The sequence below is a fragment of the Aotus nancymaae genome, unplaced genomic scaffold (genome assembly GCF_030222135.1).
Source record: "Aotus nancymaae isolate 86718 unplaced genomic scaffold, 86718_ANA_hifiasm-v0.15.2.pri h1tg000210l, whole genome shotgun sequence".
Taxonomy (NCBI): domain Eukaryota; kingdom Metazoa; phylum Chordata; class Mammalia; order Primates; family Aotidae; genus Aotus; species Aotus nancymaae.
Genome location: NW_026988625.1, coordinates 459,225 through 478,930, shown reverse-complemented (window position 1 = coordinate 478,930; position 19,706 = coordinate 459,225). Strand labels below are relative to the sequence as shown.

The window sequence follows — 19,706 nt, the reverse complement described above, 5'->3', positions numbered from 1 at the left end:
GCCCCCTGCCGTCCATTGTGACGCCTGCCAGCAGGCTGGGTCCCCCAGGCGGCTGGCCTTTAGGCACGGTCTCCACAGCCATGGCCGAGACTCAGGAGCTGCTGCTGCAGCTGCAGAAGGATATCCGAGATGGTCGCCTGCGGAAGCAGGAGCTAGAGACGCTGATGCGCCGTCTCGAGGCCGAGAACGAGAGCCTTAACCGGCGCCTGCAGGACCTGAGCGAGTGCGAGCGCAGGTGCGCGAGGAGCGCCGCTCTAGCTGGCGGGCGGGCGCGCTAGGGTCGGTCCCGCAGGCAGCGCTGCGAAGGCCTTCGCAGGGTACTAGGCCGATCCGCCCAGGCCCGCATCTCCGTTCTAGGCCCCTGGGAACGGGCGATCCACCCAGCGGATCCCGGTGGAGGATTTCGCTAGGGCTTTCCGGTTCCCGATCGTGAGCTACATCTGGTCCTTCCCGGCGACTGCGGGATCCTGAGCGACCCAGTCCGCCTTGTAGCGCCAACTTCAGTTTCCCTCGCAGCCTGCTGCGCAGGCGAAGCCAGGCAGTGCAGGCTCTGTCAGGGGAGGCGCGAGAGGCTACGCGGGAGCGCGCGGAGCGGGTACGCAGAAGGCTGGAGGAGGCGCAGCGCCGCAAGGAGGACTTGGTGAGGAAGAACCCAGGAATGGGGCCGGAACCATGGTGGGGTGCGGCAGGGCGGGCGGGACGGGGGTGATCCGGGGATGGGGTGGGGTGGGACCAGCAGAGGCCAGCACCGCCCCAGGATCCTGTCCGCAGGAGCAGCGCAACCGGCAGCTGCAGGAGCAGTGGGAGGAGCTGTCGAGTCAGGTACGTGCAGGAGATGGGATGGCTTGTCTCTGGGTTCCTCTTGGAAGTCCTGCCCTGGTCCCCGCCCTTGTTGCCTCCCTGTCCCTGTCCCTTACGACACCCGCTCCTCCAGAAGCCCGGTAAACCCTGTTTACAAGTCCCGCCCCTAGTTCTTCTACTATAGAGAGGAACAGCAGAGCCAGAAGCGCGGGGAGCAGCAAATCGCAGCCCAATTGGTGACTCTGCAGGTGCTTGGGCGGGGCCCTGAGGTCTTGAGTAGGGGCGGAGCAGCAGCATGAGCCCGGCAGTGACCACCTGGGGGTGTGCCTTACGGCAGGCCCTGAAGGCGTGGGCGGGGCGGGCAGTGATGTGGGCGGAGCACAGTTGCCTGGGGGCGGGGCCGTGACAACCTGGGGCGTTGCTTACTCTGGTCCTGAGGACGTGGGCGGGGTCATGATCGCCTGGGGGTGGGGCGCTGAGGGCCGGGGGCGGGGCCCCAAGGTGCAGCGGGATGTCAGGCTGCGGGGCTCCTGACATTCGTCTTTCTCAAGAATCAACTGCAGCTGGCGGAGACCAAGTACGCCTTGCAGGAGGAGAAGCTGCAGCAGGTTCGGCCAGAAACGGGTTCCGTCAGAGGAGGGTCGGCTTTCGAGTGTGAGTGGGAGGGGCGTGTCACCCCGAGCTAATCCGGGTGTCCACACGCAGGGCGCGCTGCAAACAGCGGAGGCCTGGGCCATATTCCAGGAGCAGACCATAGTCCTGCAGGTGCGGCTCCGCTCGGACGCCACGGTGCTTTCCGCCTCTCCTCCCTGCGGCGGCAGGTCTCTCAACCCGCCGCCAGTACGCCTCCCTCCCCCAGGCCTCAGTCCACACTCTCACCCGTTCCAGGAGGTGCAAGTGAAGGTGATGGAGGCGGCGGAGAAGCTGGACGCCTGGCAGAGTGGCCAGGAACCGTAAGGGAGTTGGGCCTGCGGGCGCGGCGGGGCGCTGTGGGGCGGGCCGGGCTCCCACCTGCATGCCTGTCCCCGCAGGTGTGGCCGGCAGCTTTGCGGAGTACAGTATAACACCGAGTCGCTCATGGAGGAGATGGCCCAGGCGGACCAAGTGAGCGCCTGCGTGGGCCCGGGCGGGGCGGGCTGGAGCAGGACAACCCTCTCCGTCCCTCTTTGGTACCGCCTTCCCCTCCCCCTGGAAACCTGCACCCCTCTCCCAGCAGGAGATGCGGCTGTTCGGTGGCCCGCGCACGCAGGTCATCAGGTGAGCCCGGTGGCGGGCGCGGCCGGGGTCTCCCCTGTCCCCGCCCAAGCCGCCGCCCACCTACCCATCTGTTGCCCCGCAGGCGGTGCGTGCTGGGCGCGCTGCAGGTGCTCCTGACGCTGCCGCTTTTCTTCCTGGGGCTGTCGCTGCTCCACAAGGTGCTGTTGGACCCCGGCGCCGTCTCCGCGTGGCTCCGAAGCCTCACTTCGGAGACCACACTACGCCGCCTGCGCTACAAGCTGTCCCCGCTGCTGGGGCTGCGCGCAAACGGACTGCTGCCCACCTAAGCGCAACGCCCCAGCCGCCCGCGTCTGTCTCCGGGTGGACTCTGGGGCACCTGGCTTTATTTCTAGTACACTCCTCTCCTGAGAGTGTAGACCAAGGTGGCCTGATAAACTCCTCAAAGAGATGAGGCTCGTGGATTTGTCATCTTCTTCCATGTCATGTAGGATCTTGACTTTTTTTTAGCCTCCAAAGATTCCTTCCTTTCTTACAGCTCATGGATTTAAGATTCCCCCTCCCCAGTACTGTAAACAGAATTTTTAGTTTTTCAGGATATATAATTTGCCATATTGCCAGAAACTTGTACATGGCATTTGACACTTTTGCTTTGCCAATTTGACAAGCTGCCTTTTTCAAGTATTGTGATTTGAAATTATTATTATTATTATTATTATTATTTTTTGAGACGGAGTTTCGCTCTCGTTACCCAGGCTGGAGTGCAATGGCGCGATCTCGGCTCACTGCAACCTCTGCCTCCCGGGTTCAGGCAATTCTCCTGCCTCAGCCTCCTGAGTAGCTGGGATTACAGGCACGCGCCACCATGCCCAGCTAATTTTTTGTATTAGTAGAGATGGGGTTTCACCATGTTGACCAGGATGGTCTCGATCTCTTGACCTAGTGATCCACCCGCCTCGGCCTCCCAAAGTGCTGGGATTACAGGCTTGAGCCACCGCGCCCGGCCTGTGATTTGAAATTATTTCTACCATTTTATAACACGTTGATCCTGATTTTTCAGTGATCTCCTTTCCTTCTGTTTATTTGGGAAGCCACTCTGGCTTCTGGTATTCTAACTCCGTGAACTCAGCTGATCACTGTCATCTTCCCCAAAACACCACCTTAAAGCATTTTATTTTTATTTTATTATTATTTTTGAGACGGAGTCTCGCTCTGTCGCCCAGGCTGGAGTGCAATGACGTGCTCTCGGCTCACCACAACCTCCGCCTCCCGGGCTCAACAATTCTCCTGCCTCAGCCTCCTGAGTAGCTAGGATTACAGGTGTGCACCCTCATGCCAGGCTAATTTTTGTATTTTTAAGTAGAGACCGGGTTTCACCATGTTGGTCAGGCTGGTCTCGAACCCCTGACCTTGTGATCCACCCACCTGACTCCCAAAGTGCTGGGATTACAGGCATGAGCCACCATGCCTGGCTACCTTAAAGCATTTTAATGCTGGTCTTTCCCTCTGATGACGTGCTTTATTTCTTCTTTTTTTTTGAGATGGAGTCTAGCTCTGTTGTCCAGGTTGGAGTGCAATGGCACGATCTCGGCTCACTGCAACCTCTGCTTCCTGGGTTCAAGCGATTCTCCTGCCTCAGCCTCCTGAATAGCTGGGATTACAGCCACTCGCCATCATACCTGGCTCATTTTTTATATTTTTGGTAGAGATGGGGTTTCACCATGTTGGCCAGGCTGGTCTCAAACTCCTGACCTCAAGTGATCCGCCTGCCTCAGCATCCCAAAGTGCTGGGATTACAGGCGTAAGCAGCCATGCCCAGCCTTGTGGGTTTTTTTTTTTTTTTTTTAGATGAAGTTTCACTCATGTTGCCCAGGCCAGAGTGCAATGGTATGATCTCAGCTCACCACAACCTCTGTCTCCAGGGTTCAAGTGATTCTCCTGCCTCAGCCTCCTGAGTAGCTGGGATTATAGGCCTGCACCACCACACCTGGCTAATTTTGTATTTTTAACAGAGACAGGGTTTCCCCATGTTGGTCAGGCTGGTCTCAAGCTCCTGGTCTCAGGCGATCCACCAGCCTCGGCTTCCCAAAGTGCTAGGCTTACAGGTGTGAGTCACGGTGCCTGGCTTTTTTTTTTTTTTTTTAAATAAGAGATGGGATCTCACTATATTGCCCAGCCTGGTGTCAAACTCTTGGACTGAAGTGATCCTCCTGCTTTGGCCTCCCAAAGTGCTGGGATTACAGCTGAGCCACCACACCTGGTCCACATGTGCTATTTTTGTCTAGTATTTTAGTTCCACTGTTTTTGACATTTTTTCAGGTATCTTACTGTTATTTATAATTTCCACTGTGGCCAGAGAACACCCTCTGCACGATTTTAATTCTATCATCTCATTTACTGAGATAGAGACTTTTTTGTGGCCCAGCACATAGCTTGTAATGAACATTGAGAAGAAAGTGTATTGTTGCTGTTGACAGTGTTTTATAAATACCCAGCAGGTCCAGGTGGGTAACAGGCTTGTTCACTCCTGTTTACTTTCCTGCTGGTGACTCCATCAACTGCTTATTGTGAAATGCTCCTTCATAAATACCCATACACATGATGATTATGGAAGCCAGTCTTCTTTTTCCATCTGTTTATTTTTATCCTAGGTCTATGTCTTCATTTGTCAAGTGCTTTGGTTATAATCAGCACATAATTGGGTCTCACTTCTTCAATTGATGTTTACAATCCCTGACTTCTAAATTGAGGTGGTGAGTCTATTATGTTTCTCTTCCGCCTTCTTTTGGATTAGTAACTAACTTTTAAAACTCCTTTTAACTTATACATTGACTTATATATATATATATATTTTTTTTTTGAGACAGAGTTTCGCTGTTACCCAGGCTGGAGTGCAATGGCGTGATCTCGGCTCACCACAACCTCCGCCTCCTGGGTTCAGGCAATTCTCCTGCCTCAGCCTCCTGAGTAGCTGGGACTACAGGCACGCGCCACCATGCCCAGCTAATTTTTTGTATTAGTAGAGACGGGGTTTCACCATGTTGACCAGGATGGTCTCGATCTCTTGACCTCATGATCCACCTGCCTCGGCCTCCCAAAGTGCTGGGATTACAGGCGTGAGCCACCGCGCCCGGCCTGACTCATATTTTTTATTGAAACAGCCTCACTCTGCCATCCAGGCTGGAGTGCAATGGCATAATCTTGGGCTCACCGCAACCTCCACCTCCCTGGCTCAAGTGATCCTCCCACCTCAGCTTCCCAAGTAGCTGGGATTACAGACTTGTGCCAGCATGCCTGGCTAATTTTTGTATTTTTTGTAGAGATGTGGTCTCACCATGTTGCTCAGGCTGGTCTCAAACTGCTGGACTTCAGCAATTAACCCACCACCTTAGCCTCCCAAAGTGCTGGGATTATACAGGTGAGCCACTGTGCCCAGCCTGTATTTTTATTTGTACCGCTCAGTACTCAGGTGTGCTTCCTAAAGCTAAATATTTGTGTTTTTCAACTCTGGAAATCCCATTAGAAGCTGATTGGGGCTGGGCACCGTGGCTCATGCCTGTAATCCTAGCACTTTGGGAGGCCAAGGCAAAGTGGGTGGATCAAGTGATTCTCCTGCCTCAGCCTCCTCAAGTTTGAGACCAGCCTCACGAACATGGAGAAACCCCTTCTCTACCAAAAGTACAAAAATTAGTTGGGTGTGGTGTCATGTGGCTGTAATCCCAGCTCCTTGGAAGGCTAAGGCAGGAGAATTGCTTCAACCCAGGAGACAGGTTGCAGTGAGCCAAGATCGTGCCACTGCACTCCAGCCTGGGCGACAGAGAGAAGCCATCATCTTAAAAAAAAAAAAAAAAAAAAGTTGACTGAAGCTTTTGAAGCTTCTCATTCAACTTTTTTTTTTTTTTTTTTTTTTAATTTGAGCCTGTTGCCCAGGCTGGAGTACAGTGGTACAATCACAGCTCACTGCAGCCTTGCTCTTGGGCTCAAGTGGTCCTCCCATCTTATCCTCCTGAGTAGCTGGGACTAGGCATACACCACCACGTGGCTAATTTTAACATTTTTTGTAGAGACAGGGTCTTGTTATTGCTGCTCAGCCTGGCCTTGAACTCCTGGGCTCAAGCAATCCTCCTGCTTTGCTGAAGTGCTGGGTTTACGAGCCACTCCGCTTGGCTTTCCCTTCCTTCCCGCTCCATTTTCGGTCATTTCATGTTCTTCTTCCTGGTTACCAATTTTCTCTTCTTACCTGCTGTGTAGCCCATCTTTTGGAGTTTCTCATTTGTTTCAGATCTGTCTGCTTCAGATGCAGGGCCTAGGTAAGTGGGAGGAAACACTTGCTGGGTCTAGTCACACAGAGATTGTGGAGTCCCAGAGCACACCACTTGAGGAAGATGGAAAGACTAGAGCAGTGGGAGGATGCTGCGGAGAGCCACAGATGGGCCCCCATAGCAGCCCTGAGGGAGACAGACAGCTTTGGAGTGGGCTGAAAGCAGTCAGGAAAAAGTTTGTGTTTTTGTGTACCTGCACCGTGGTGAGACTGTGGGAATCTCATGCCTGTTAAGCCACAACCCGTGCTCCTGGGCCCCAGCCTATGAGTGCAGGCAACACTGGGCTTCCTTCTCTAGAGGCAAATCCAGGAACTGCCCATTGGCTGAAGGTGCACTTAGGATTTGACATGAAACCTCGCAGATTCCAACATGACACTATTTTGGGTTTTTATTTTGTTGACGTTGGTTAAATCTTCTATCAATCATTTTTTATACACAAGAAAATACTTCATGTACCTATGAAATAAGACAGGTAGGGAATATGTCCAGTGCAAACAGAGGACTCACACCTGTGCATAAACAGCACCATCCAATGATTGTCGCTGCAGTCCATTGGGTTACCAAGGCTGTGCCACCCATGTGCTGCTCTAGGAGGCGCCGCCAGGCTCTTCGGGCCGAAGGTCTCTGCTCCACTGCATGTGGTGGCAGGGTGGGGAGGTCAGGGGCTCCATGATTGTGGGGCAGCTTCAAGGGTACACAGGGCAGAGGGCCTAGGAGGTCCCCTCCTCAGTAGGGGATGTCGTTTTGATAGTACTGGATCATGTCATAGGTCCGGCTCCTGAAAGGCCAAGGGAGAGTAAAGGGAAATGTGAGGAGCTGGTGAGGTCTGGGGTCCCTGCCCCACAGGGAGCCCTCCCTGCCCAATCAGCCCCTCTCATGGCCACCCAGCCCCTGAAGCCTTCCCCTACCCAGTGACCACATCTGCTCCAACCCGGAGGCCTCCGAGGCCACCTCATGCTCCTCAGCCAAACTGCTTCCATCTGTGGAGCTGCCACATGCCCTCGGGCCCCTTGGCTTGTCCTGGCCAGATGCCCCCAAGGTGTCTGTGTGCTCTCCTCGCATCCCTGGAGAGCCCCTTCTTGCCCTGCCCTGGCCCCTCTCAAGGTCCTGGCTGCCTGGTTTCTCTGCTTCCTCTTAGCAAGAACTCCTTTTGTGCCTAGCCTCCACACTGGCCTTGTTAGGGCACTAGACCCACACGCACCTGGAGGCAGTCTCAGCTTCCTTTCAGGCTCTTCCAGCGGTTTCCCACACAGATGGCCACACTCTGGGGGCCCCACATGCCCCTTGTGGCCTCATCAGCCCCACGTCTGTAGGTGCCCCCTTCGGGGATGGCTGTTTCCCCATGCCCACCTGCTGGGATTGCCATCCTCCCTGTGTTCAGGCTGGACCCCTTAAAGCCACCTCCGACTCCCACATCACGGAGCCTGTCAGCTCAGCGCTCTGCCTTTGGACCCTGAGCCAGCTCTCCCCAGGGCCCCCTGCACCCATCCCCTCCCACCACACTGGTGACCAGCAGCCTGGCCTGCACCTCCAGTCACTGCCCTCAAAGCAGCCTGAGGCAGGCACACAGAAGGAGTGGGGTCTGACTTCTCAGCCCTCCTGGGAGGAGGGAGGCCTGATACCAAACTTATTTCTGCTCCTTCTGGCCCTGTGCCCCCCACACTCCCTTGGCCTCACAAGACCTGCCCAGGTGGGCTTGACCCCTGGCCTCTGTCAAATGTTCCCCTTGGCACACCACGGCCCCCTAAACCAGCACCTCACTGCTCCTCAAAACTCCTGTCAAGGCTTGAGTCTCCATGAGAGGGGCAGCTTGGGGATAGCAGCATCCTCATTGCCTGGTGTAGGCCAGGCCCTGCAGGTGCACAGTGGCCGCCGAGGGGGTGAAGGCAGGAGGGCGCGGGACTTGCCTGTTGCTGAGGAAGCAGCTCTGGATGACCTTCATGATGAAATTTGCAGCCTCACGCTCGGTCATGTTGGGGCTAAACCTGTGCCTGGGGGAGAGGCTGTGTTAGGATTGCCGCAGGCCAGGCCAGGCCGTGCTTCCTCCCTGGCCCAGTGGGAGGAAGGTCTTCCCTGGGGATGGACTTCAGCTGAGAGCCATGCCCTGGAAATGTACCTTTGGGGTCCACATGTTAGAAGACGGGTGCTGTGAAGGGCACGCCTGGCCTACTGTGGGCTCTGTCCCCTTCCCAGCATCACCTGAGTGGCCCCATGGCATTAGGGGACTAAGCATTGGGGAGCTAAGCTACTGCAGCCCTGGACCTTAGGGCCAAGGGTGGGTGGGTGTAGCATCGTTGACATAATAGAGGCCTCTGGGTGGTTCTTGGTGTGGCCAGCACAAGCAGGGGCCCCTCACAGGTGTGGTCTAGGGGCAGAGCCTCACCCAGGAGCCCTGTCTGCTCTGAGGTTCCAAGGAGATGACAACCAGTGACAATTACACAAAAGGTTCCTATCTTGGATGGAGCCTCAGCTAATGGACAACTGTCCCCCAGATGGTCTGCGTGTCCACCAAGGAACCTACTTCAAGAGCTTGATTGTCTGGCCGCGAAAACAGGGCAGGCCTGTATCCAACATGAGAGTGACCAGGGAGACTACCGCGTCCATGTAGGGCCTGGTGAGAGAGAGGAGGGGGTGGTGGACTAAGGCTAGCCTAGGCAGGGGGCATGGCTGATGCCAACAGCCTCAGGTTTGGGCTCCTGCCAGCCCCTCCCCTGCCACACCTTCCACATCCCCCCAGAGGTAGCTTTCCATCTGCTGCCCTCTGTAATCTGTGCGGCCCAGGCAGGGGCTGCCCATGTGCACTCTGGACAGGCTGAGTGCCCAGCCCTGGGCCCCCACATAAGGCTGCTGGCCATGGCTTCTGCACCTAGATGGGATGCAGACTCCCTGACCTGCCTTTCCCTGCAGGGCAGTGGGGTGAACTCCGGTTGGATTGTGGCCTTGGCCAAGTAACCTGTAGATGAAACTGGGACAAAGGCCATCTCTGGCATGCAGCCTGCGGGGTGGCAGGTACTCAGGCTTTGGTGACAGGGTGGATGGGAGGCCCAGAAAGAGGGAGCCCATGGCTGAAGGTGTGGGCAGGATCCTGGAGAAGGTGACAAGGATTGGATGCCCAGAGCAAGAATTTACTGGCACAGGTGGGCAGAGAGAGGTGACTGAAGGGCAGGCCTAGGTCAGCAGCCGGCCGCTAGCAGCTCCCTCACTCTCTGGAACCTGATCCTAAAGGGGGCCTCAGAACACTCCCAATACTCCCTCCTCCCCAACCCTGGCCCTCACCCAGGCTCACCGCACAGCCAGGTAGCCGCGGACACACATCTCCATGAACCACTTAAAGGGTGTGGCCTCCATCTTGCCCCCCATGATCATCACCATCTCATCCGTCAGCTTGATGTCAGGTTCCCAGCCAAGATTGCCGCCCGGCGAGCTTTCAAACATGAAGCCAAAGTCTGCAAAACCCCAAAGAGCTGCCTGTGACTGAGCCAGGAGCCAGGGTGGGCAGGGACAAGTGATCTGTTTTCAGGAGTGGAAAAGGACTCTGTGACAGCAGCATCCCCCCACCCACAACAGGCAGGTTATGTTTTACTGGGGACAGTGATGGGATGGGTGGTGGAGCAGGAGGCAGAGGAAGAGAGGGGAAGTGGAGTCAGGAGCCAGGCTGGTGCCCCAGCCTGGATAAGCCCCACTCCGCCTGGCTCCAGCTTCCGACTCAGAACTCTGGCTGCTCTCGCCCCAGCTCCTTGGGGCCGGGGCCAGGCACCCTCTACAGCAGAACAGCTTGGTAGGCGACAGCTCGGACCTCAGAGCTGGACTCTGACACTCCTAGCAGGGTGGTCCTGGGCATGCTTGCTCCCCTATGTGGGGTGGGGATCCCCATCCTCCCCTGGGTGCCAGAGGTGAGGGGAGAGGAGGGTGGTGCTGTGGCTGGCTGACCGATGTGGATGATATGGCCCTTCTTGTCCAGCATGATGTTGCCGTTGTGTCTGTCCTTGATCTGCAGCAGGAACAGCAGGAGACTGTAGGCGGCCATGCTTCGGATGAAGTTGTAGCGGGCCTGTGTAGAGAGCGCCCTGGGCTCACAAATGCCCTGGGGCCTGTGGGCACTCTCCCTGGTCCCACACCCAGGATCCCCGGGCCTCTGGGTACTCTCCCTGGCTCTGTGCCCCCACTGTGGAGGCAGAGCCTGAATCAGCAAACCAGTCTTTGGCAGCAGGAGTGACAGGGGCTGTCTGTGGATGTGGGGGTGCAGGTGCTTCCTCCCACACCCAGAACTTAGCTGTCTCCTGGGGAGTCTAGCTTTACATTCTTTTGACTCCCAAAGTGGCTTACAGTTGCCCTGGTTTTAACCCCTAATGAAGGACGATTCAGGAGAGCAGGGTGCAGGTGGCCGGGGTGGGGTGGAGTGCACACAATCCCCGGGCTGCGGCCGCCCTGGCTACCTGCTGGAAGGCCAGAGTGGACTCGTCCCCGTACTGGCGTGTGAAATAGTCGTACATGCCGAAGTCTGTCTGGCGGCCCAGCTGGTCCCGGGAGGTGCAGTCAGGGATGCACTCAATCACCCCGCACTAGGGAGGAAAGGCCAGTCCTGAGGTCCACCAGGTGCAAGGTGTCTAGGGGTGCCCTACTGGGCTGCACTCAAGAAACTTACCCCAGGGGCAGTGGCCACCACGCGATAGGGAAAAACAAAGAGGTCCAAGCCGACCAGCTGGAAGATGTTCTTGAAGAGGTCGATGATCTGCAGGGCCAGCATGTCCTGGGAAGCCGGGAGGTGAGGGATGTGGTCAGCTGGCCTCCTTGTACCCCAGTAGTTCTTCTGGCTCATACAGGGCAGAAGCCAAGCACCCAGACATGGAGTGAGGCAGGGAGGCCACAGCCGAGCAACAGTCTGGAAGGTCTTGCTTCCTGCCCACTGGGGGCTAGACTCAGGCTGCTGGGACCACCAGGCCCTGGGCTGAGCTGTCTGGTGGGGTGTGTGAGACAGGGCACCCAACCCCTAGGCAGTTCCCTCAGGTGGGCACTGGAGGGACAGTTGGGAGAAGGGCTGGAAGGAGAGGCCTCTGGGTTTTGCAGAAGCCCTATTTACCCCATGGCACGTGAACCATATAAGAGGAGGCAAAAATTCACATTTCTACATATGAGATTGGACTCTGGCGGGCCTGGAGCCTTGGGAAGCAGCAAGCCCAGCCCCCAGGCCTGCCCCAGGCCTGACCCCACTACCTGTCGGCAGTCATCCCCCACTTTGAAGATGGCTGCCTGCCAGGAGATCTTCTGGCCATCGGCCTCCTGCGCACCACACTCATCCTCGGAGTCTGAGCAGCACCGCAGACCTGTCCGTGGGGAGAGAGGCTGCTGTTAGCCTGTGGGCAGTGAGAAGCCCTCTGAGGGGGCCAGGGGTGAATCTTACATGTCTGAAAGGTACCCCAACAATCTTGGGGATCACTTCTTCAAAGCCCCAAGGAGGCCAAGAATGGGCCCATTAGGGCCCGAGGAAAGCCCTGGAACAGCAGGTGGAATCCAGGGTCGAGGTCAGAACATTTAGGCTTAAAAGGAACTAAAAACAGAGCCCCATTTCATCTGCAGTGAGGACCCAGGTGTGCCTGGGTCAGCATGGGGCTGTGAGCTGGGGGGCAGGAGGAATGGGTCTGTACAATGGGGTCCTGGGACGGCTCGGGGCCAGTGTGCAGACATGGCCATAGAAGGTCCCTGCAAGGGGTGGCAGCCCCCTCTCCACAGCTGGCCACACTGTTTGTAAGTGTCTCCTTAAAATTCATGTTCACCCAAAACCCTAGAATGTGTCCTTATTTGGAAATAGGGTCTCACAGATGTAATCAGTATGACAAGGGCACAGTGGGTTAGGACGGGCCCTAATCCGATGACTGGTGTCCTTCAAGGGAGATCACCATGTGAAGATGGAGGTGGAGATGGGAGTGGTGCATCTGCATGCCAAGGTGCACCCAGGACTGCTGGCAAAACCATCGGAAGCTGAGGAGGTGAGGAAGGACCTGCCCAGAGCCTTCAGAGGGGGCACAGCCCCGATGACACCGTGATGGCGGACTCCAGCCTCCAGAACTGAGATCATCTGTACAGCAGCCCCGGGAAATTAACACCCCACAACAACCCCAGGCCCCTCAGCTCAGGAAGGAGCCTCCTGGAGTATTGTAGGGGGGAGATCCCATAAGCGCCGAGGCAGGAGCAAAAGGCCTCGGCCTATTTCCATATAAATAATGAAGAAGAAAGTAACCAGAAATATAACTGTAGTAGTTATTAGTCATTCATATGGGATCTCAGTTATTCATAGGTGATCTTTTTTTTTTCATAGGTGCTCTTAATTCCTTTACTAATGCCTATCAGGTCTGAAGTGTGAACCTGGGGTCACACTGTGAAATGAATGACACTAAGGCAAGATGCTCTAAGCCCTCTGTCACGCCTGCATAAGGGCTGCTGGAGGGTGCCTCGGCTGTGCTGCAGCGCTAGTGCTGTGAAAGCGACTGCTGTTTAGCCAGCTAGGGAAGGAGATGTCCAAAATGGCCAAGACATCGCCTTCCCGGGGAAGTTTGGAGAAAACTGCGCTTCTCCAAGCTCTTGTGGTAAGGTAACTCAATAAAAGTGAGAGCATCCCGGCATTCGGAACCAGTGCTGGTCTCCGAGATTTGGGTAGCAGTGGACCCCTGGGCCCAAACTCTCTTTTCTCTATCTCTGTGTCTTGTGTCTTTTATTTCTACAATTTCTTGTCTCCGGACCAGCCGGGAGTGGCTCCAAGAACCCTGTAGGGCTGGACCCTATAGAATATTCCAGCTGACTTGCGACAGACTGACCTCTAGGGGTGGCACATCTGTCACTGCACTCTGAGCGAGGGCAGACGATGGACAGACATCATTTTTTATGGAGAGCTGGTACTAAATTAAACACATGCCAAAAGAAACTGGCATTAGCAAGGAAAAGCACTGAGCTCCCAAACAAAACCAAGGTTCTTTACTGACCTTCTTTTTCAAGTTCACTAACTCCACATCGCTTCACCTTGAACTTAGCCAGATACGGGGCTTTTGCAGCACTGAAAACAACAAAAAGAATGTGGCATCCATGATGCAGCTGAGAAAAACTCCATACAAGGGTGCTATGGAAGTGGGGGATGGGCAGGGCGAGGTGCCCACCTCTGCATCGGGGTCCCAGACTTGTAGTCGATGTCCAGCACGATGGCCTCAGGGTTGCTGGGCAGGTAGCAGCCTGTGCAAGGACAGAGGCAGTCACAGGGAGTGCACATCTGACCACAGGTGAGGCCAGTATCAGTTTCCAACATGGATATTACGTGCCAAGTCCACCCTGTAGGCACACCCCACCCCTGTGAAGGGGCCTCTGGTCCTTGTCCACGGCATCACTAACTTATTATTCTGTGGCTGCTAAGGGTCCATCTTCCCTGACTCTTTGACTCTTCCAGACATAAACCAAATGAGCCTGCACCTTCTGGGAAACGCTCTTCCTGGAGGAGCACTGAGCCCTACCCTCATGGATGCAGCCCTACTGCTCCTGAGGGTGTATGCGAGCCCTGCCTGCCTCCACCTGCCTGAACAGCCCTCTGAACAGTCCTCCATAGTCCCCTTTACTTTTTTTATGGGGGATGGAGTCTTGCTCTGCCACCCAGGCTGGAGTGCAGTGGTGCGATCTTGGCTCACTGCAACCTCCACCTCCTGGGTTCAAGTGATCCACCTGCCCTGGCCTCCCAAAGTGCTGGGATTACAAGTGTGAGCCACTGTGCCCTGCCCAGACTCCCCTTTCTCAGTGAGTGCTCAGTAAACATGTGAAATAGGACAAGGGAAAGCCTGTTTCTGGCCAAGGAACTGCCAGTCCCCAAGGGGGACATGTGCTCCTTGAGCCTGAGAGGTGGGCTTTGAGGGGAGCCAAGCTTGGCCTTGCTGTGGGGTGCAGTGAGAGCGGGGCATGCCATCTCCTCCTCTTCCTCACCCGCCCTTCCACCTGTTCCAGGCTGTGGCTCACACTCAGGCCCCTCTGTACTCTTCTGCTAGAGGCCTGCTGGCCTCCCTGACCTCTGAGGCAAGACTTGGCCCACACAATCTGCAGCCAGAGGTGGGGACTTGTGTGCAATCTCCTTTCAGTACGATGCTTTCAGTTCTTTCTGCCCCTCGTCAGCAGTTGTAGCCTTCCTGATGTGGGGACAGAGTCCCCACACTCATGTCCTGCCCTCTCTGAGAAGCCGAGCTGTTGTGTGAGCTCAACACAATGTGCTGGGAAGAAATGGTTAAACCGGAGCCCTGCAGGGCATTCCACAGCTGAGACCAGCTGCTGTGAACATCTGCACAGGATGCCAGGGTTTGGAAGACAAGTTTGTGCCAATCGTTAGAAATGGAGAGAGGGCTGCCTGGTGAAGTCTGGATTTCCATCTTCTCTTGAAAAGCTTAACCACACTGGGCTTGAATTCCCATGTGGCCACGGCCACAGGCGCCCAGGAGCAGCTTGCCATGGGAGGTGGGGGGCTGATGGGTCCCAGCACACCTGGGCTGTCCCACACTGGGCCTGCCATCCCCTCGTCTATGTGAGCTGCTCCTGTAATGCTGGAGCCCAGGAACCCTCTTCTAGAGTAACAGCTACTGAGGTCAGTATCTTAGCCTCCAGAAAAACAGCAGGCAGCAGGAAAGATGAAGGGCACCCACTGATAAGTAGCTCCCTCTCACTGAGGGCAGATCCTAGGGAGGGGCTGGGGTCCTGGAGCACCAGGCACCCGTGGTCCCAAGCAGGTATGGGGCTAGCCAAGCTGCTGTGTCTACATCCTGGAGTGCCTGGAAAGGGCAGCAGCCTCCACACCCCACTGCCCGCTAGCAGGAAGGGGCTAGTCTGAGCCTCCAGAGGCCACCTGCTTACCTGGCTGCACCTTCACTTCAGACAGGGCTGACAGACAAGCCTTCTTTCTCTCATCGCCTTTAGGGTAGGGCCTGAGAAACAGGAAAGAAATGCTTACTTTGTCTCCTGAAGGAACTGGCTGCTGGGGAACAGCCCAGGGTCCCACCTGCCTGGACTGCCCTCTCTTCCCAGCTCTGGTTGCTCCTAGTGCAGCCGGGCACCACTGGCAGTGATTCTTCCCCTGCTCTGCATTCCTCATGGAGAATCCCCAACATCCCCTGAGGGGCTGTTTTCTGGCGGGGCTCTGCCCCTGCTGTGTGGAGGTGTGTGTGGGTGTCAGAGGCACTCATGGGTGGAGCTCTGGCTCCCACGCTGGCTGTTATTTACTTGCTGGGCAGGCCCCTTAGATTTCCTGCCTTAGGGTGAGGATGGGCACAGTGCGGGCGGGGGCGGGGGGAATATCTGCCTGTCACCTGCTGACACCGAGGAAACTCCCATCTTTTTTTTTGAGACAGAGTTTTGCTCTTGTTGCCCAGGTTGGAGAGCAATGGCGTGATCTCAGCTCACCACAACCTCCACTTCCCGGGTTCAAGCAATTCTCCTGCCTCAGCCTCCTGAGTAGCTGGGATTACAGGCATGCGTTGCCACGCCTGGCTAATTTTTTATTTTTTAGTAGAGACGGGGTTTCTCCATGTTGGCCAGGCTGGTCTTGAATTCCTGACCTCAGGTGATCTGCCTGCCTTGGCCTCCCAAAGTGCTGGAATTACAGGCGTGAACCACCACCATCCTTCATCTTGTGGGCCAGAAGCTGCTAGTACTGTTATTCTTAGCACCCAGCCAAGAAAAGGGCCTCAAGGTGGCCAAGGCCAAAGCAGCACGAGCACTGGAGACAGCCCACAGCTGAGGACAGCCCAGCCAGTGTGCCCAGCACTGATGACTCCAGGGTTTCATCCCTTATGGATGGGCAAAGCCATCAACATCCAAGGATGGTGTCATCCTTAAAAGATTCATATGAATGGAAGGTCCAGGAAAATGATGACAAGAGCTGCAAAGGCAGTCTGGTTTTCCTGACACCATGAGGATCGATCCTTCAGAGTATGGAGAAGGGAGGGTGGCCTCAAATCATGGAGCCATGTGCTAAATTCCATAAACCTTAGGAATGAAACTAAAGCTGTGTTTCCTGAAACTGGCATGGCCATGCATTCTGCCATACCTTCAAGAGCCTTGACTCACCCCAAGCAGTGCTTCCACACCTACCCTGGCTGTCCATCGGACCAGCAGTGGCCCCACTGCTAGAGACTCATTCATCTGGTTGGGACCAGGCACGGGTATTTTCTTTTTTTTTTTTTTTGAGATGGAGTCTTGCTCTGTTGCCCAGGCTGGAGTGCAGTGGTGTGATCTCGGCTCACCACAACCTCTACGTCCTGGGTTCAAGTGATGCTCCTGCCTCAGCCTCCTGAGTAGCTGGGACTACAGGTGCACGCCACCATGCCTAGCTAATTTTTGTATTTTTAGTAGAGATGGAGTTTCACCATGTTGGCCAGGCTGGTCTTGAACTCTTGACCTCGTGATCTGCCCACCTCGGCCTCACAAAGTGCTGAGATTACAGACGTGAGCCACCGCACACAGCCAGGCATGGACATTTTTAAAGCTTCCAAGGCAATTCTGTTAAGCTGCAGGGACTGGAATGAGATATCCCAGAAGGTGGTTTCTGAAGCACTGCACTTACTTGATGATAGCTGAAACGTTGGTGATCTTGTTAAAGAAATCAAACTCCCGCTGGTAAAAGTCCTTTGCTGGGCCTGACAAGGAGCCTGTGATCTCCTCTACTAACTGCTCCAGGAGGTCGCCGATGTCAGCTGCCAAGGAAACAAAAAGGCTGTCTCTGTGGCTGTGGCAGAGGCCCCTCAGGAATACCTGTGGCTGTTTCCCAGCCCCTAGACTGGCGGTGCCCAGATTGTGCTCTGCAGGCTTGGTGAGGCCACAACACCTGCCATGTGCCCCTTCTGCTGTGTTGACACAGCCGATGCTGGTGGGAAGAGCTGCTGGCACCTAAGCAGAGCTCAAGGCGGGCCGAGTAAACAAGTGTGTGTGGAATCCTCACTGCTACACATGCAGTAAGAAAAAATCCGGTGTCACTTATAAATGTTACAGGTGAAGCAATGAAAATTAATTTTTATTAAACTCTACTCTGAATACATTTTTTTTAAAAATAGAGGCATGAAGTGGGTGGGGCTCTATTAAATAGTGCCTCTCACTATTCAAATCCCAGGCTGAATTTGAATTCTTGGGCTTAAGAGATCCTCCTGTCTCAGCCATCTGAGTTGCTGGGACTACAGCTAGTAGGTGGGACTACAGGTGGACATTACCACACCCGGCTTTTAAAGTATCCTTTGTGATGAAGTGGGATGTGCATGAAGCACTCTTGCTGCATCTGAGGTAGGTGCTGTCCTGAGAAGCACCTCGAGCTTGTCTGATTCTGGAGCCTGGACTAATCTTTTTCACAGACCTTTGTTTTTACTTGAAAAAATGACTGACAAAATATAGTAGGCATGTGGCAAATGTTTTCCTGAAAATGAACAAAAAATGAATCTGTCTGCCACTCAAAGGAACAACTAAAACATTTTTTTTGGAAAACTTGGATCTGCTGCTGTGAGCTCAACAGCTTCCGTTAAAAAGCCTTTCTGATAATACCATCAGCATGTGAACAAATATGATTTTTCCACACAGTATAAAGAAATGCAACAATATTTGAAAGATGTGCATAACTCACTGGCCTTTATTTTATAAATGCCCACTGTTGATGATATAAAAGCTTTCGTGGCTCCAGGTTGAGAAGTTCACTTTCAGATGCCACATTGCAATTAATCTTTTTTTTTTTTTTTGTCATCCTCTTGCCTTGGCCTCCCAAAGTGCTGGGATTACAGGCGCGAGCCACTATGCCTGGCTGCAATTAACTTTAGGAAGCCAGGCTGAATTATAAAAAATTAAAAATTAGCTGGTTACAGTGGTGTGGACCTATAGTCTCAGCTACTTGAGAGGATGAGGCAGGAGGATTGCTTAGGCCTGGGTCGTCGAGAATGCACTCCCGCCTAGAAGACAGAGACAGACTCTCTCTCTAAAAAAAGAAAACAAAAACTACCACTTGTCAAGTGTGGTGCGGTATCATAAAGGATATCCATAATGACCTGAAAGACTACAACTACATGTCTTTGTGAGGCCACGTTTCCCACATTCACTTCAACTACAACAATGTTACAAAAACACTTAAAAAAAATTCCAGGCTGGGCATGCTGGTGCACACCTGTAATCCTAGCACCATGGGAAGCTGAGGCAGGTGGATCACCTTAGGCTGCTTTGTCACCCAGATCACCTGCAGAAGCAGAATGAGAATGAGGATCCAGCTGTCTTCTACAAGCAATGCCACTATTCTGGCTCAGTTTTGAGTTTTCTGGGGAAAGTTATTTTCAAAAAAAGACGTTATTTAACATTTTTTTGAAATTCTCAGTCTTAATTTCTAATCTTCGTTAACACTGACAGCTAATGCTCTCATGAGCCAGCACTCTTTGAGGACCTCAATAATCATCTCTGACAGTGCAGGGGTCCGAAGGGTATGCTATTTGCGAACCACTGCTCTGGGCTGGTGGCCCCTTCCTCACAAAGAGTCACGGTTATGTTGAGCATGGAGACTTATGGAGAAGTAGCCACTGGAGCAGAAGGATCTCACATGCTCTTGGGAGTGCAGGGTGGTGCCGAACAGCAGGTTAGCAAAAGCATCATGAAGGAGGGGTCCCGCTCCCTTGCATGCTGAAAGGTGAGAAGTGCCCCAGCAAAGGGTGGGAGTGGAGAGGTCGGTGAGCTGGGGCAATGCAGGTAGGGGAGGGCCCTGGGGGATGTAGAAGGCACTGGGCAGTGCATTGAAGATGGGGAGTGAGGCCTGTGGGAGGACAAAATACTCACGGTCTTTCTGGTGGCCCTCTTCGTCTAGATAGATGTTAGTCTTCATGTTCCAGATGAACTGGTGCGCCAGAAGCTGGGATTTAGACGCTGCCCACAGAATATACTCCCGCACATAGCCCATCTGAAAGAAAGCAAGGTCCCCGTCAGCCAGGCTTGGAGGGCCCTGTCCACCAGGAAGACCTTGTCAGCAACTGCTGACTTGAAGCATTTGGCAGGCCGGGCAAGAGTGAGGCCCAGTGGTTCTAGCAGTGTGGACAAGCGCTCCAGGATTGGTGGTGAGTCCAGCCAGTAGCCAGGCCAAGTTCCAGCTGGCTGGTGGCTGGGAGCCGGGGGGCGGCAGGAGGCAGGGGTATAAAACAGGCTTCAGTCAGCCTTTGTCGCCTCTGTTTTTTCCCATGGGTTTAAGAAGCACAACTCTCAAACCAATTTCTGGGGTTGTTAACTACGAGAAAAAGCAGGCTGGGTACTAAAGACTCATTTGTGAGCTGGTTGTTTAGAATGTTCCAAAGTGACAGACAGGTTCCAGAAACATGAAGAGATACCTCCTTCATGAGTTGA

The 19,706-nt window shown here is 54.5% G+C and overlaps 2 protein-coding genes across 4 annotated transcripts in view; one reads left to right on the top strand and one right to left on the bottom strand.

The window, feature by feature from the left end:
- Positions 1–4,624, top strand: TMEM191C (transmembrane protein 191C). 2 transcript variants are annotated; one of them, XM_064371907.1, is made up of 10 exons: positions 21–235; positions 517–640; positions 772–822; positions 972–1,049; positions 1,353–1,409; positions 1,507–1,566; positions 1,690–1,754; positions 1,833–1,905; positions 2,018–2,058; positions 2,141–4,624. In XM_064371907.1, the coding sequence occupies exons 1-10, from the start codon at positions 81–83 to the stop codon at positions 2,343–2,345; spliced, it is 909 nt and encodes a 302-aa protein (XP_064227977.1). In that variant the 5' UTR covers positions 21–80; the 3' UTR covers positions 2,346–4,624. The 2 variants fall into 2 exon arrangements, with proteins under 2 accessions (XP_064227976.1, XP_064227977.1); XM_064371906.1 differs by lacking the exon at positions 1,690–1,754 and having other exon boundaries at positions 1–235; positions 1,507–1,622.
- Positions 4,625–6,708: 2,084 nt separating this feature from the next.
- Positions 6,709–19,706, bottom strand: part of PI4KA (phosphatidylinositol 4-kinase alpha) — a 161,179-nt gene continuing 148,181 nt past the window's right edge. Inside the window, exons 43-55 of one of the 2 annotated variants that reach the window (XM_012466500.2) lie at positions 19,149–19,269; positions 16,918–17,047; positions 15,210–15,280; positions 13,487–13,559; positions 13,316–13,386; positions 11,553–11,662; positions 10,984–11,088; positions 10,775–10,900; positions 10,269–10,389; positions 9,625–9,784; positions 8,860–8,949; positions 8,246–8,329; positions 6,709–7,116 (exon numbers count right to left, since the gene is read on the bottom strand). In XM_012466500.2, the coding sequence (XP_012321923.2) occupies positions 7,065–7,116; positions 8,246–8,329; positions 8,860–8,949; positions 9,625–9,784; positions 10,269–10,389; positions 10,775–10,900; positions 10,984–11,088; positions 11,553–11,662; positions 13,316–13,386; positions 13,487–13,559; positions 15,210–15,280; positions 16,918–17,047; positions 19,149–19,269 (1,314 nt within the window). In that variant the 3' untranslated portion in view covers positions 6,709–7,064. Of the gene's footprint in view, positions 7,117–8,245; positions 8,330–8,859; positions 8,950–9,614; positions 9,785–10,268; positions 10,390–10,774; positions 10,901–10,983; positions 11,089–11,552; positions 11,663–13,315; positions 13,387–13,486; positions 13,560–15,209; positions 15,281–16,917; positions 17,048–19,148; positions 19,270–19,706 lie in introns of those variants that run through there. The other variant, XM_064371904.1, reaches the window with a different exon arrangement.